We start from the raw sequence: 17,743 nt of genomic DNA, 5'->3' as shown, positions 1-17,743 counted from the left end.
CAATTCAGGAGGCTAAAACAGAAAGATCGTTTTTTTCACATCCAGTCTCAGCTACTTAGTGAGGTTTTTTGCAACTTTGGGAGACCCTGTTTCAAAATAAAGAATAAAAATTAGGGTGGGGGGTGTAGCTTGGAGGCAGAATGCCCCTGGGTTCTATCCACAGTACCACAAAGAAAGAAAGAAAGAAAGAAAGAAAGAAAGAAAGAAAGAAAGAAAGAAAGAAAGAAAGAAAGAAAGAGGCTATAACTCAAGGCCAGCAGACAACTAAAAATACAGTAAAAAATTCTCATGGGGAATGGTAAAAAATGTATAACGGTATAAAATAAAGGCAGGGCCCCAACTCCTAAAATGCAACCGGATTTGTCTTAAAAACAGGGTAAAAGACTCAGAAAAGACAGCTTATGGTCTTTCACTTTTAAAACAAAAGAGAAAAAGCTGGGCATGGTAGCGCACGCTTGCAATCCCAGAGCTTGAGAGGCTGAGACAGGAGAATCAAATAGGTTCAAAGCCAGCCTCAGCTACTTAGTGAGGTTCTTAGCAACTTAGTGAGACCCTGTTTCTGAATAAAGTATAAAATAGGCCTAGGAGCATAGCCAGAGGTAGAAAATCCACTGGGTTTCACTCCCAGTACCACCAAAAAAATAAAACTCTTTTCTTTCTTTTCTTTCTTTTCAGAAAAAACTGTACCCCAAATCCTGAAATAGTTGGGACTACAGGTTCTTTCACTTCTTTTTCCTTTTTTGTTTTTTTGCTACAGAGGATTGAATCCAGGGACATTCTACCCCCAAGCTACATCCCTCACCCTATTTTTTATTCTTTATTTTGAAGCAGGATCTCACTAAATTTCAGAGGTCTTCACTAAGTAGTCGAGGCTGGCCATGAACCTGCAATCCTCCCGTCTCAGCCTCCCAAGTACAAGGATTTCTTTTCTTTTTTCTTTTTTTTTTTTGAGGGTCTGGGGATGGAACCCAGGGGCATTCAATCTCTGAGCTACCCTGCCCTATTTTTTATTCTTTATTTTGAAACTGGGTCTCACTGAGTTGCAGAGGGCCTCACTAAGTAGCTGAGCCTATCTGCGAACCGCAATCCTCAGGTCTCAGCCTCCCAAATGCTGGGATTACAAGCATGTTCCACCATGCCTGGCCAAGTACAAGGATTTCAAGTGTGAACCACCACACCTGGCTATTTCACTTCCTTTTTTTTTTTTTTTTTTTTTTTTTTTTTTTTGTGTGTGTGTGTGTGTGTGTGTGTGTGTGTGGATGGAACCGGGGCATTTTACTTCTGAGCTATACCCCCTGCCCTATTTTTTTTTTTTTAGGGGCATTCAACCTCCAAGCTATACCCCCTGCCCTATTTTTTTATTCTTTATTTTGAAACTGGGTCTCAGTTAGTTGCAGAGAGCCTCACTAAGTAGCTGAGGCTGTCCGCGAACCGCGATTCTCCGGTCTCAGCCTTCCAAATGCTGGGATTACAAGTGTGCGCCACCACGCCCGGCTCCCTGCCCTTTTTTTTTTTTTATAAATTCTTCTTTATTTTGAAACAGAAGTCTTACTAAGTTGTGGAGGGCTTCACTAAGTAGCTGAGGCTATCCGAGAATGCAATCCTGTCTTACCCTCCTGAATGCTGGGATTACAAGCGTGCGCCACCACGCCTGGCTTCACTTCTTTTTCAAGTAAACTTTTTGCCCAAAAATGGTTAATGATACCATGGATTGAAGATACGCTTTTTTTTTTTTTTTTTTTGCAGGTCTGGGGATGGAACCCAGGGGCATTCAATCCCCGAGCTACACTCCCTGCCCTATTTTTTATTCTTTAGTTTGAAACCGGGTCTCACTGAGTTGCAGAGGGCCTCACTAAGTAGCTGAGGCTGTCCATGTACCGCGATCCTCCAGTATTGGTCTCAGCCTCCTGAATGCTGAGATTATAAGTGTGTGCCAACACGCCCAGCAAGATATAAATTCTTTTATAAATTCAGATCATATTAATAAGGTTTTATCTCGCCAGGTGTGGTGGTGAAGCAGTACTTAGGAGTCTGAGATAGGAGGATCACAGGTTCATGGCCAGCCTCAGCTACTTATTGAGTCCCTCTGCAACTTAGTTGAGACCCTGTTTCAAAATAAAGAATTTTTAAAAAGCCGGATATGGTGACACAGGCTTGTAATCCCAGCGCTTGGGAGGCTGAGAGGAGGATCGTACAGGTTCAAAGCCAGCCTCGGCTACTTAATGAGGTTCTCAGCAACTTAGTGAGACCCTGTTTCCAAATAAAGTATAAAATAGGTCTGGGAATATAGCCTGGAGTTAGAAAAGCCCCTGGGTTCCACCCTCAGTACCACCACCACCACCAAAAAAAAAAAAAAAAAAGCTGAGCATGGCTGCACATGCTTATAATTTCAGCATTTGGGATGCTGATAAAGGAGGATTGTAGTTCATGGACAGCCTCAGCTACTTAGAGAGACCCTTGCAACTCAGTGAGACCCTGTTTCAAAATAAGGAATAAAAAAATGGGGCTGTTGAGAAAAGAGGATTGTAGTTCGTGGGCAGCCTCAGGTACTTAGTGAGACCCTTGCAACTCAGTGAGACCCTGTTTCAAAATAAGGTATAAAAAATGGGGCTGGGGGTGTAGCATGGAGGTAGTATATCCCTGGGTTCAATCCCAGTACGGGGGGGGGGGCAGGCTGTGTTATAAAGTTTAATCAAGTATATAGAAAAATTTTATGATAAAATACACAGGCTTCTTAAAGGATTTCTCACTTCCTTTGATACTCCAATGTGTCAGATTTACATAGAAAAGAGGCACTATTCATATAAACTAGACTCCCCAAATTATTATGGATATATTTTCTTCTAATGTTCCTGGAATTGGAATTCTAAAGAATTCACTTTATAAAAACCTTAACCTACTAAGAACAAGGGATTTGGTAAGAATAATAATAGCTGTATAAACTTAAAAAGGTTATTATTTCCATCTAAGCTTCAGTCTACTCAATTACTAAATAAGACTACTTTGTGTATCTACTTGTGTGTGGAAGTAAATGAAATATCCCTGGTATAGCACTTGGTACATTAAATATGTGGGATGTAGTAGCACTCAAAAAAATACTGACTACTGCTATTAATAAGGATGTTTGAGCCAGGTGTGGTGGCGCACGCTTGTAATCCCTGCGCTTGGGAGGCAGAGACAGGAGGATCACGCAGGTTCCAAGCCAGCCGCGCGCGCTGGCTTAGGAGACCCTGTTTCCAAATAAAAATGTAAAAATAGGTCTGGGAGTGTAGCCCGGAGGTAGAAGGGCTTCCAGGAACCCCAGTACCACAAAAAAAAAAAAAAAGGATGTTTGATAATTATCAAATTTAAAAAGATAAAGCATACTAGTATCTGGGAACAGTAGCACACACCTATAGTTCTAGTTTCTTGGGAAGCTGCGGTGGGAGAATTGATTGAGCCCAGGAATCCAGGCCAGCCTTGGGCAACATAACATGATTCGAGATCAACAGAACAGCAGCAGCAGCAGTAACAACAAAAAAAATACCAGCCAGGTGTGGCGGCACACACCTGTAATCCCAATACTTGGGAGGCTGAGAGAGGAGAATCATAGGTTTGAGAACAGCCTCTGCAATGCAGCAACACCCTCAGCATCAGCAAGACCCTGTTTCAATATAAAAAGGGCTGGTGGTGTTGCTCAATGTAGAATTCCCGTGGGTTCAGTCTCTAGTACCAAAAAATGTAAATTTACTAAAATGGAATGATTTTTACATTGTTACAGTAAAGAAAGTTATAAAATAGTATAATCTCATTTTATGAAAATAACCAAATGTATACATATATACACATACAGAGAGAGTGAGAGAAAGAAACATTGGGAGGGTACACATGGTTTCAGTAATGAGCTAGCTATCTCAACAAGGCTACAAGCAAGACTCCTAACACAAAATAATCACTTCAACTGGCAGGAATGAACAGTGCTTACATCAACCGCAGCATCCTCATCATCTGAATCTTGCAGACCAAGAGCCGCTTTTTGTAATTTCTTCCTCTCATTAGCCAGAGCTTGTTCTGTTTCATCAAATTTGAATCCCTTACCAGAGAACCCACTGCTCTTTTTAATTATTTTTCCTTCCTTTCAAAGAAAAATTTAAAAAGTTAATAAAAATACTCACTTAGCATGCAAGGAAAAAATTGAGATCTACACAGATTTCCCTAGATACTAAGTTCAAGCAAAAGATTTTCACTTTTTCCTTAAAGAAATAAAACCAATCCCATCAAGATGTCCAAATATCAAATATTCACAATAATGATTTGCATTAAAGTAACACCGGTTTAAAAACTCACAGCTTTCTGTTGATCTTTGAAATCACTCCAAAGTTTCTCTAGATCAGAAGGCACCGCAGTCCCTGATAATTCAAGAGCTTTAATTATGTCACCAGCATAGCGAGCTTGATCTTCTGTGATAAAAGTATAGGCATAACCCTAATGAATAAAAAAGAGAAATTACTAGACATTAACACAGCCTTACTTATTATCACAAGAAAAAAATGAACCACCTACTAAATCTTTTGAGATTGAAACCAATCCTAAGAATTTTTTTATTTTCTTCTTTTTTTGTGTGTGTGTGGTACTGGGGATGGAAACCAGGGGGATTCTACCTCCGAGCTGCACCCCCAGCCCTGTTTTTTATTGTTTAGTCTTTTTATTTTTTTGAAACAGGGTCTCACTGAGTTTCAAGTAGTCGAGTCTGTCCACGAACCGTGATCCTCCTGTCTCATCCTCCCAAATGCTGGGATAACAAGCATGCACCACCACACCTGGATACAAATCCTAAAGAATTTTGAAGGCCACCAATGTCCTACTAAATTTGTGTGTGTGTATGAGGAAACAGGTACTGAGGACTGAACCCAAGAGCATTTTACCTCTAAGTTACACCCCCAGGCCTTTTTATTTTTTACTTTGAACTGGGGTCTCACCAAGTTGCTGAGGCTGGCCTCAAACCTTCGATCTTCCTGTCTCAGACTCCCAAGTACTCCCAAGTAGTGAGAATACAGGCATGTTCCATAATGCCTGGCTTAAATTCTTAAGTAGCTCAAAATTCAACATTTAAAAATAAGCAAGCTGTGGTATAGCTAAGTGGTAGAGTGCTTGCCTACTACGTGCAAGGCCCTATGTTCAATCTCCCCCCTATAAAACAAGACAAGAATATTTCTTTTTTGTGTGTGTGTGGTACTGGGCGTGGAGCCAGGGGCTTGCTACCTCCAGGCTATACTCCCAGACTTATTTTATATTTTATTTGGAAACAGGGTCTCACTAAGTTGCTGAGAGCCTCATTAAGTAGCTGAGGCTGGCTTCAAACCTGTGCAATCCTCCTGTCTCAGCCTCCCAAGGGCAGGGATTACAAGCGTGTGCCACCAGGCCCGGCTTAAAACAAGAATATTTCTAATTTCTTTGTAAGGAAAAATTATACACAAATGTAGTTACATTATAGCGTATATTAATTTTCTTTATGTACAACGTTTTTCTTTTTTCCTTATATTCTACTTGATCCATTAAGTACTACTTGAATCCATATTAATTTCCTAAAATATAGCTTTCCATATTTTTCTTAAGATCAATAAAAAAAGGCTGGGCATGGTGGCGTATGCTTGTAATCCCAGCATTTTGGGAGGCTATGACTGGAGGATTGCGGTTTGCAGAAAGCCTCAGCTTCTTAGTGAGGTCCCTTGCAACTTAGTGATACCCTGTTTCAAAAGTAAAGAATAAAAAATTATTTTTTTTCTACTTCTGAGGGAATCCTCAGAGGTAGAATGCCCCTGGGTTCCATTCCCTGTACCACACACCAAAAAAAAGATCAATAAAAAAGGTAAGGTGTGGTGGCACACAACTGTAATTCAAGTGCTTAGGAAGCTGAAATAGGAGAATGACAGGTTCAAAGGTAGCCTCAGCAATGTACAAGGCTCTCAACAACCTAGTGAGATCATGTTTCAAAATAAAAGAGGGCTGAGAGCAAAATACTTCTGGGTTCAATCCCTAATCCCACACACACACACACATACATACAAAAACAAAACAAACAAAACAAAAACAAAAAACAAGTAACAGGGTTGAAAATACAGCTCAGTGGCAGAACACTTGCCTAGTATGCATAAGACCCTGGAGTCGATCTCCAGCATTGTTGAAAGCAAGCAAGCAAGCAGGTAGCACACATATCTATATGTGGTATGTGTGGGTTGGGTGTGTCTTATGACTGCATATTAAAAATACGCACATACAGGCACACACATCCAAGCATGGTGGTACATGCCTATAATCCCAGTACTTGGGAGGCTGAAACAGGAGGACTGTAGGTTCAAAACCAGCCTCAGCAACTTAGCAGGGCCCTCAGCAACTCAGTGAGTGAGACTCCTTTTTAAGATTAAAAATTAAAATAGGTCTGGAGGTGTAGCTCTGAGGTAGAACATCCCTGGGCTTAATCCCTAGCACTGTGAGAATAAGTGAATAAATATAAAAAGCAACACCCCAAATTATAGATGTGTATGTATATGTGTATATACAGTAGAAAAGGGTGAAGAAAAAAAAAAAAGCTAAAAGGAGACACAAACTGTTAAGAGTATGTCTACAGAGAGTACCTGAGTATCTGATAATTTTAATAATACTTAGACATGTATATGTATATAAGTGATTAATATAATCTATTCCCCACATCTTAATGATTAAGAATTTTCAAAATGTCCCCATAATTCCTATTATCTATTCCTAAAACATTAAAGAAACATGCATTTTAATATAAAAGAAACCAAGTATAAATAATTTTTACTTTGTTGCCTGCTCTTCCAGTTCGTCCTGCTCTGTGCACATAATCCTCATAATGGTTAGGGCAGCTGTAATTTACTACGAGAATCAGATGTTTCACATCTAGACCTCGAGCAGCAACAGAGGTAGCCACGAGAAGTTTGCAGGTCCCATTCTTAAAGTCATTTATAATGCTATCTCTGTCATATTGATCAATACCTGTAAATAATGAGAAGAACTGTAAAACAGGTTCCAATCAAATTTTCCATTCTCCCAACACAGAAAAAAACCAAATATAGAACAAAGAACAAATCCATACCTTCAACTCCTACACTATTGAAAATAAAAGGCTAAAAACCTTTAATGGCAATTTAATTACTGCTACTCCTTTATGAACCTTCCATACCTTTGTTTTGTCTCCTTTCTTGTGTGATAAGGCTTAAAATAACTGGGCCTCAATCTCAGAATTACTAACCTAAACCTGTTCTGGGAACAAAGAGTAAAATAGCAGGAACATTCAGCCTGCACCAACAAGATTCAAATCTTTCTCTTTCTCCTAGAGATTTAGAGCCCTCTGTGCTACTCAGTACTGTCCAATGACCAGAAGCATTACTTGGAGTTTGTAGGAAATGCACAATCTTAAGACCCGCCCCCAAATACTGAATCAGATCTGCATTTTAGCAAGATCCCGAGATGATGACCACATACACATTCAAGTCTGAGGAAAACTACTGAAAAAGTACACAAGGGATAGAATGCAGCTCAGTGGAAGAGCCTGTGTCCAGCATCTTTACAGCCATATTTCCATTCCTATACTAAACAAATGTACTCAACTGGGTCACTCTTTAACACATGACTCAAAGAGATTTAGGATGAATGAGAAAGCATAGCATTAGCTATCAAAATTTTGTTATAGGATACCCAGGCCACAAATATATTTTATGCTGATATATCCAGGAATCCTTGATGATACAGAAAGGAATGGGACAAAGTTCTCATACCTGTAACACATGCTTGCAACAGATTACCAAAAATAAAATCTTTAGCACCTAAATAGGTATCAATATTTATGTCTATGACTATATAATTTTTAGTACTGGGAATTGAAACCAGAAGCATTTTATCTCCAGGATACATCCCACAGGCCGATTATATTTCTTATTTGGAAACAGGGTCTCACTAGGTTTCTTAGAACCTCACTAAGTTGCCAAGAATGGCTTTGAACCTGTGATCCCTCTATCTCTGCCTCCCAAATACTGGGATCACAAGCGTGTGCCATCATACCTGGCCCATAATTTTAAAAGTATTCTTCAAGCCGTGCATAGTGGCGCACACTTGTAATCCCAGCATTTGGGAGGCTGAGACAGGAGGACTAAGCAGGTTTGAAGCCAGCCTCAGCTACATAGTGAGGTCCTTTGCAGCTCAGTGAGACCCTCTTTCAAAATAAAGAATAAAAAGCAGGGCTAGGGGTGTAGCTTGGAGGTAGAATGCCCCTTGGTTCCATCCCCAGTAACACACATACACACACACACACACACACAAAAAAAAAAAACCCTAAAACTTTTACACTAGCTTAAAGTACACTATCGACTCAAAAGCACAAATTTTATTGCATAGAATTGAATAGGCTAAATGAAGTATATAGAATGCCTGCCCAACAAACACTAACTTTCCTTTTAAAATAATTCTAATTTTGTTCACATAAGCACACAACACATGATCATGTGTATATCAAATGAGAAATAAGCCTTATTCTAAGTTTGAGGGAAACCATGTTTAGTCTAAACTAGCCCTTCTTAATTAAATTTTCTGTTTAATTGTTGATTTTAATTGTAAAGAAACAATAATCAACAAGGAACAGACTAATAGAAATTAGAACTAAAGAAATTTAAAAGTACTTGTTTAAAAACAATAGGGCTAGGCTGGGCGTGATGGTACACACTTGTAATCCCAGCATTCAGGAAGCTGAGACAGGAGGACCATGGTTCACGGCTAGCCTCAGCTACTTAGTGAGGCCCTCTGCAACTCAGTGAGACCTTGTTTCAAAACTAATAAATAGCCAGGCGTGATGGTGCATGTTTGTAATCCCAGCATTTGGGAGGCTGAAACTGGAGGATCGTGGTGCACAGAAAGCCTCAGCTACTTAGTGAGGCCCTTTGCAACTAAGTGAGACCATGTTTCAAAATAAAGAACAGAAAATAGGGCTGGGGGTATAGCTCGAAGGTAGACTGTCCCTGGGTTCCATCCCCAGTACCACTAAATTAATTAATTAATTAATTAATTATCTTTCACATTCAACCTGTTTCAATATAACATGACATGTCTGCCTTGGAAAAACACTAGTCTCATGAGAGAAAGAGAGTGAAAAAGGCAAATAATATCATTGTATTATTATGAGAAAGGTTGGGCCTCATGAACCTCCTGAAGCTTCTGAGACTGAAGAATTGCAGGATAGTCCTTTAAGAACCGTTTGTTATTATCTTACCCACGACTGATTTACACATAAACATATGATGTAGCACGAGATAAAAGGAGAAGTAAAAATGGGATGAAAACCATCTTCTTACTTATATAAACACACACACATAGCTGGGCTTGGTGACACATGCTTGTAATCCCAGTATTTGGAGGCTGAGAAAGGAGAATCATGGTTCAAGGTCTGCCTCAAGCAACTTAGTGGGGCTCTCAGCAACTTAACAAGACTCTGCAAATAAAAAATAACTCTGGAGGTTTACCCTGGTGGGGTAGAAGGCCTCTGAGTTCTATCACCAGTAGCACAAATCAAAAACAGAAAAACAAGCCGGGTGTGGTGGCGCACACTTGTAATCCCCGCGCTTGGGAGGCGGAGACAGGAGGAGCGCACAGGTTCGAAGCCAGCCTCAGCTACTTAGTGAGGCTCTCAGCAACTTAGTGAGACCCTGTTTCCAAATAGAATATAAAATAGGTCTAGGAGTGTAGCCCAGAGGTAGAAAGCCCCTGGGTTCCATCCCTAGTACCATAAAAAAAAAACAAACATACATACACATTTCAGTCAAGACATGATGTTACACACCAGCAATCCTAGTACTTGGGAGGTTGATATAGGAGAAGTGCAGGTTTGAGACAAGCCTCAGCATGGAAGCAAGACCCTTTTTCTTGTTTTAATTCCACATCTAAATCTATATATCTTTAGCCAGTGTGGTGGCGCACGCTTGTAATCCCAGCATTCGGGAGGCTGAGACCTGGAGGATCGCGGTTCACGGACAGCCTCAGCTACTTAGTGAGGCCCTCTGCAACTCAGTGAGACCCGGTTCCAAAATAAAGAATAAAAAGTAGGGCAGGGGGTGTAGCTCGGAGGTCAAATGCCCCTGGGTTCCATCCCCAGACCCGAAAAAAAAAAAAAAAAAAACTATATATCTTTTATACTTTTTATTGGTGCATTGTAATTATGCATCATGCCAAGGTATTGAATTATAGGAATATATATACACAACACTGGTGAATTTCCCCCAGAGACTACCCCTCCCTCTTTCCACATCATTGAGATTGACAGAGGTAATTTCATATGCATACATTGTACCATTTTTTTTTTTTTTTTTTTTTTTTGGTGGTACTGGGGTTCCTGGAAGCCCTTCTACCTCCGGGCTACACTCCCAGACCTATTTTTACATTTTTATTTGGAAACAGGGTCTCCTAAGCCAGCACCTGCGGCTGGCTTGGAACCTGCGCGATCCTCCTGTCTCTGCCTCCCAAGCGCAGGGATTACAAGCGTTCGCCACCACGCCCGGCTACATTGTACCATTTAAACTGTTACTTTCCTTATGTCTCTATTACCCCTTCTCCCTCCCCTAAACCCCTTCCACAACACTGGAGCATCTGCTTTTCAGTCAGAGGTTTATTTCCTAGTTTCTTTCTTTTTTTTTTTTTTTTTTTTGGTGGTGCTGGGGGTGGAACCCAGAGGCTTTCTACCTTTGGGCTACACTCCCAGACCTATTTTGTATTTTATTTGGAAATAGGGTCTCACTAAGTTGCTGAGAGCCTCACTAAGTAGCTGAGGCTGGCTTTGAACCTGTGTACTCCTCCTGTCTCAGTCTCCCAAGCGCAAGGATTACAAGCGTGCACCACCACGCCCGGCAATTTCCCAGTTTCTATCTAGCTTCCAAATGAGAGAAAAACTATTCACTTTCTGAAACTGGCTAATCTTGCTTAGCATAATCCTCTCAAATTTCATCCAATTTCTTGCAAATCATATGATTTTGTTCTTAATGGCTGGAGACTATTTCAAACAAAAAATAAAAACGGCTGAGGGCATAAACTCAGAGGCAGAATGCCCCTGCATTGAAATCCCATCATCAAAAGAAAAAAATTTTTTTAAAGAGCTGGGGTGTAGTGCAGTGGTAGAACACTACTGTGGTCAATGTCTGGGACAACTTATACACACAAAAAATTAATCAAGACTTCACATACTGCCTTTATATAAACAAGACAGAGCTCAGAATCTGGGTCCAGCCAAGTTAGTGTCATATTTAGCAGAAACAGCAACAATAAACTTGAAGGAAACAAGAGAATTCAGAATCTCTATAATGTATCAATCACCAAGTACAGGATAAAAACCAAATAGGTGTGGTGGCACATGTCTACAGTACCAGCAAATCAAGAGGCCCAGGCAAATTCAAGTCCAGCTTGGGCAATTTAGCTAGACCATATTTCAAACTAAAATGCAGGACGTGGGCAGGGAGGGATGGGGGTAGTGAAGTGCCTCTGGGTTTAATCCCCATAACCCTCCCCCCAAAACAACCCCAAACCCCACAATTACTAGACATACAAAAGTATAGAAAAACACAAAGCAAACCAAAAGACAAAATAAGAGACTGTCATCAAATTAACCTAAGGTGCTATAAACAAAGTTTTTTTTTTTTTTGGTGGGTCTGAGGATGGAACCCAGGGGCATTCTACCTTCGAGCTACACCCCCAGCCCTAATTTTTATTCTTTTTTTTTTTTTTTTTGGTGGTACTGGGGTTCCTGGAAGCCCTTCTACCTCCGGGCTACACTCCCAGACCTATTTTTACATTTTTTGGAAACAGGGTCTCCTAAACCAGCGCACGCGGCTGGCTTCGAACCTGCGCGATCCTCCTGTCTCTGCCTCCCAAGCGCGGGGATTACAAGCGTGCGCCACCACGCCCGGCTCTTTTTTTTTTTTTTTTTGAAACAGGGTCTCACTAGGTTGCAGAGGGCCTAAGTACCCGAGGCTGTCTGCGAACCATGATCCTCCGGTCTCAGCCTTCCAAATGCAAGGATTACAAGTGTGTGCCACCACGCCCGGCTTAATAAACAAAGATTTTAAAGCATCTATATTAACCATTATCAAAGACTTTTTAATGCTCATAATGAATGTCTAGGAAACAAAATATAAGAGAATCCATGGGAACTTTTAGAACTTAAAAAATATATGAGCAAGGACCTGAGTCCAATCCCTAGCACCACACACACAAAGCTACAAACACAGAATAAATTCACTGGATAAGGGCTGGGGGTGTAGCTCAGTGTTACAGCATGTGCCTGAAATGCATGCCCCTAGGTTTGATTCCTAGGATGGCAAAAAAACAACTCACCAGATGCACTTAACTGCAAATAAGGAAAAACAAAACAATGAATACGAAGACACAGGAAAAGAAATGACCAAAACTGAATTATAGAGGAAGAAAAAGGCTAAAAATGATTTGAGACACTATCAAAAGGTAAAGCATCCCAGGTGTGATAGTACATATTTGTGAACCAGTACTCCAGAGGCTGAGACAGGAGGACTAAAGGTTCAAAGACAGCCTCCGCAAAATAAGGAGACTGAGCAACTTTATAAGACCCTGTGTCAAAATGAGAAATGAAGAGGATTGGGGCTCTTAGCTCAGAAGTAGAATGCCTTAGGTTCAATCTCTAGTACCACACATACAAAAACAATGGGGGCGGGGGGAGTTGCCTTTCTAATTACCTTTATAGGAATGAGATGAGTTTTGTGGCCTGACAGAACTGTTGTATATCCTGATTACAGTGTATTCTGAGATGGGTAATGCAGTCAAAATCTTGATAACTGCTCATGTATTCCACAGAAATAACTACACTGGAATATTTGGCAACAAAAGGAAGAACTACTGATACACATAACAAATTTCAAAAAGCATATGCTAAGCCAGGAGGATGGCAATTCACAGTCAGCCTCAGCAACTTAGCAAGTACCTCCACAACTTAGTGAGATCCTATTTACAAATAAAAAATAGCTGGGCGTGGTGGCGCACGCTTGTAATCCCCACGCTTGGGAGGCAGAGACAGGAGGATTGTGCAGGTTCGAAGCCAGCCGTGCTGGCTTTAAGAGACCCTGTTTCCAAATAAAAATATAAAAATGGGTCTGGGAGTGTAGCCCAGGGGTAGCAGGGTTTCCAGGAACCCCAGTACCACCAAAAAATAATAATGATAAAAAATAAAAAATAAAATAGGGCTGGGGGTGTAACTCAGAGGCAGAATGCCCATAAGTTTTTGTGTATGTGTGGAACCTAAGTACCACACATACACACAAAAAAGCATATGCTGAATGAAGATGTCTTAGCAGTACATAAAGCACAATACAATTTGTCTGAAAATCTGAACAGGTAAAAATAATCTATGTTGAAAAACATGTTTAAAGCAGTTGCCTTTCCAGGGTAGGAACACAGGTTCATTAACGGAGGGAAATTTCTGAGGTTATATCTTAATAGAGGATTCATAGGTTACATGTAGTTGCCCTTAAGATCTACATATATCACTATAGTTTACTGATAGTGTTTTATTTTTTCTCCTCCAGTACTGGGGATGGAACCCAGAGGCATTCTACCTCAAAGCTACACCCCTAGCCCTATTTTTTATTCTTAATTTTTGAAAAAGGGTCTCATGCTGAGTGTGGTGACTCACACTTATAATCCCAGCATTTGGGAGGCTGAGACTGGAGGATCAAAGTTTGAGGACTTAGTGAGGCCCTTTGCAACTCAATGAGACCCTGTTTCAAAATAGAGAATAAAAAATAGGGCTGGGGTGGAGCTTGGAGGTAGAATGACCCTGGGTTCCATCTCCACTTCTGAAGGAAAAAAAAAAAAAAAAAAGAAAAACAGAAGGAAAAAAAAGGGTCTCACTGAGTACCAAAGGGACTCATTAAATAGCTGAGGCTGGCCACAAACTGTGATTCTCTTGTCCCAACCTCCCAAATACTGGTGGCATGCGCCACCACGCCTGGCTTATAGTTTCATTTTTTTAAAAATTGAGAAATATCCCCAGGTGTGGTAGTGCATGCTTGTAATCCCAGCATTTGGGAGGCTGAGGCCAGAGGATTGCGGTTCGCAGAAGCCTCAGCTACTTGAGGCCCTCCGCAACTTAATGAGACCCTGTTTCAAAAATAAAGAATAAAAAATAGGGCAAAGGGTGTAGCGTGGAGGTCAAATACCCATCCTCAGACCCGCAAAAAAAAAAAAAAAAAGAGCGAATAGTGTTAATGATATGACACTGGAAGTAGAATGTGCCTATTGGTGGTACAAATACACTGAGAAACTAAAAAAAAAATTGATGCAGTGGTAGAAAATAGATAGTTAAAGATGTGATAAGCAAATATAACAAAATGTTACCTGTAGGGTTGTGGGTATAGCTCGGGGGTAGAGTCCTTGCCTAGCATGCACAAGGCTCTGGGTTTGATCTCCAGAACTAAGAATACACAAAAAATTAACTGTAGAGTCTAGCGTTGGGTGTAAGGGTGTTCTCTATACAATTCTCTCACATTTTCTATGTTTCGAGTATTTTTTTTTCTTTTTTTTTTGTGGTACTGGGGATGGAACCCAGGGGCCTTCTACCTCCGGGCTACACTCCCAAACCTATTTTATTTTTTGTTTGGAAACAGGGTCTCTTGAGCCAGCTGAGGCTGGCGTCGAACCCATGCAATCCTCCTGTCTCAGCCTCCCATGCTGGGGGATTACAAGAGTGTTTGTTTGTTTGTTTATTTATTTATTTATTTTTGAGGGTCTGGGGATGAAACCCAGGGGCATTCGACCTCTGAGCTACACCCCCTGCCCTGTTTTTTACTATTTTGAAACCAGGTCTCACTGAGTTGCAGAGGGCCTCACTAAGTAGCTGAGGCTGTCCGTGAACCGTGATCCTCTGGTCTCGGCCTCCCGAATGCTGGGATTACAAGCTGCGCCACCACGCCCGGCTTATTTTTTATTTTAAAACAGGGTCTAGGCTGTGCATGGTTGTGCACGCTTGTAATCTCAGCACTTGGAAGGCTGAGACGGGAGGATCGCGGTTTGTGGACAGCCTCAGCTACTTAGTGAGGTCCTTTGCAACTCAGCGAGACCCTGTTTCAAAATAAAGAAATAAAAATAGGGCTGGGGGTGTAGGTCAGAGGTAAACTGTCCCGTGGTTCCATCCCCAGTATTGCAAAAAAAAAAAAAATAATAATAATAATAATAAATAAATAATAAATATTAAAAAATCAAAAAATGAAAACAAGAGTTGCCCAAAAGGTAGACAGACTCAAACTCAATCGCAATGCTGGTGTAAATAAATATATATATATGTATATTTATTTATTTTGTGGTACTGAGGATGGAACCCAGGAGCCTTCTACCTCTGGGATACACTCCCAAACCTATTTTATATTTTACTGGGAAACAGGGTCTCACTAAGTTGCTGAGAGCCTTACTAAGTTGCTGAGGGTGGCTTCGTACCTGCATGATCCTCCTGTCTCAGCCTCCAAAGTACTGAGATTACAAGCCTGTGCCACCACACCCGACTTGTTGATGGAAATATAAAATGGTTCAGCCACTATCAAACCAATTTCTTGGTTCCTCAAAAATTTAGAAACAGCCAGGTGTGGTAGCACATGCTTGTAATACCAGCATTTGGGAGGCTGAGACAGGAGGATTGCGATTTGAGGACAGCTTGACTTACCATATGACCAAGTAATCCCCTCCTGGGTATATACCCAAAGTAAATAAAGACAATAACACAAGAAGATACCTGTACAACATACAGTGGCAATCTAGGTAATAGCCTAAAGATAGAACCAACAACAGATGATAAAGAAAATGAGATGTATACATATATACACAATAAAATATTATTTGTCTTTAAAAAGGAAATCTGATACAAGCTAAAATGTGAATCAATCTTTTTTGTGTGTGTGTGGTACTAGGGGTAGAACCGAGAGGCTTTCTACCTATGGGCTATACTCCCAGACCTATTTTACATTTTATTTGGAAACAGGGTCTCACTAAGTAGCCCGAGGCTGGCTTCAAACCTGTGCAATCCCACCTCAGCCTCCCAAGCACAGGGATTACAAGCGTGCGCCACCACGCCCAGCTCTGTGAATCACTCTTGAAACCATTATGCTGAAAACAAAATAACCCAATTACCCAAAAACAAATAATGTGTTTTTGTTTTTGTTTTTTTTTTGCGGGTCTGGGGATGGAACCCCAGACCTCCGAGCTACACCCCCTGCCCTATTTTCTATTCTTTATTTTGAAACCAGGTCTCACTGAGTTGCAGAGGGCCTAAGGAGCTGAGGCTGTCCGCGAACCGCGATCCTCCGGTCTCAGCCTCCCAAATGCTGGGATTACAAGCGTGCGCCACCACGCCCAGCTAAATAATGTGTGATTTTATTCATACCAGGCATATCGGATAGGCAAATTCATAGAAGTTATAAGGAACTGGTGAGAGAAATAAGAGTTATTGTTTAAAAGGTGTAGTTTCAAGATGATGAAAAAATTCTAGAAATAGACAGTGGTAATAATGGCTATACAGCTCTGTGAAGATACTATTATTAATGCCACTGAATTATTATACACCTAAAAATGATTAAGATGGTAAATTTTATATAATTACATTTACAAAAAAAATTTTTTTTAGCTTGTAATCCCAGCATTTGGGAGTCTGAGACAGGAGGATCGTGGTTCATGGCCAGCCTCAGCTACTTAGTGAGATCCTCTGCAACTCAGTGAGACCCTGTTTCAAAATAAAGAATTAAAAAATAGGACTGAGGGTGTAGCCTGGAGGTAGAATGCTCTTGGGTTTGATCCCCAGTTCTGGAGGGGGAAAAAAGAAAACCAACACAAAAATAACTTTTTTTTTTTTTTTTTTTTTTGCCATACTGGGCATGGAACCCCAGGGGCACTATTTTATCTGGAAACAGGGTCTCACTGAGTTGCCGAGAGCCTAAGTAGCTGAGGCTGGCTTCGAACCCATGCGATCTTCCTGTCTCAGCCTCCCAAGCGCTGGGATTACAAGCATGCACCACCATGCCCGGCTTATTCTTTACTTTAAAATAAGGTCTCGCTGAGTTGCAGGGGGTCTCACTAAGTAGCTGAGGCTGGCTGTGAACTGTGATCTTCCTGTCTCAGCCTCTCAAATGCTAGGATTACAAGTGTGTTCCACCATGCCTGGCCTACCAAAACTTTTTTAAAAAGGAATATATAACTCACTTTCAAATGTTCAAAATTAACTGTGCTGGAAATATAACTCAGAAATAGAGAACTTGCCCAGCATGCATGAAGCCCCTGAGTTCAATCCCCAGTGCCTTAGTAAATACTTACATACATACATAATACATAAAATTATAAAAGTAACTAAATGTCTTCAAAGCCCATTTAATTTCACCCCATATAGTCTGGTATGGTAGATTATTTTCCAAAGATGACAGCAAAAGAATCTTCTATTCCGCATGATCTTCTGTACATGGGAAGACACTGCCCTGTCAAAAGTTGGAGTCTATGACTGCCTCTTGTGACTACTTTGATCTACAGTATACAGCAGAAGTGAAAGCGGTACCAGTTCCCAGAATTGTCCTTACTGGCTGGTCAACTTTGGTTCTTGCCTCTTAGCCAAACACCAGAGAAACACCCCAGGGCCCCTGATCAATAGCCTGACTGAGCTCCCAGTCAATAACCAGTACCAACATGCCAGCCGCAATGGAAGTGG

General features: G+C 40.9%; 1 protein-coding gene across 1 annotated transcript in view; it reads right to left on the bottom strand.

Annotated features, from left to right (window-relative positions):
- DDX46 (DEAD-box helicase 46) overlaps positions 1–17,743 on the bottom strand; it is a gene marked incomplete at both ends in the record, with an annotated part of 78,268 nt that overhangs the window by 19,656 nt on the left and 40,869 nt on the right. The window contains 3 exons of the mRNA XM_080703520.1: positions 3,965–4,114; positions 4,327–4,464; positions 6,803–6,996. Coding sequence (XP_080559646.1) covers positions 3,965–4,114; positions 4,327–4,464; positions 6,803–6,996 — 482 coding nt within the window. The remainder of the gene's footprint in view (positions 1–3,964; positions 4,115–4,326; positions 4,465–6,802; positions 6,997–17,743) is intronic.

Source organism: Muscardinus avellanarius (assembly GCF_963383645.1).
Source record: "Muscardinus avellanarius genome assembly, chromosome: 1".
Classification (NCBI taxonomy): Eukaryota; Metazoa; Chordata; class Mammalia; order Rodentia; family Gliridae; genus Muscardinus; species Muscardinus avellanarius.
The sequence above is the reverse complement of the archived record's forward strand: the minus strand, read 5'-3'. Positions and strand labels throughout refer to the sequence as shown.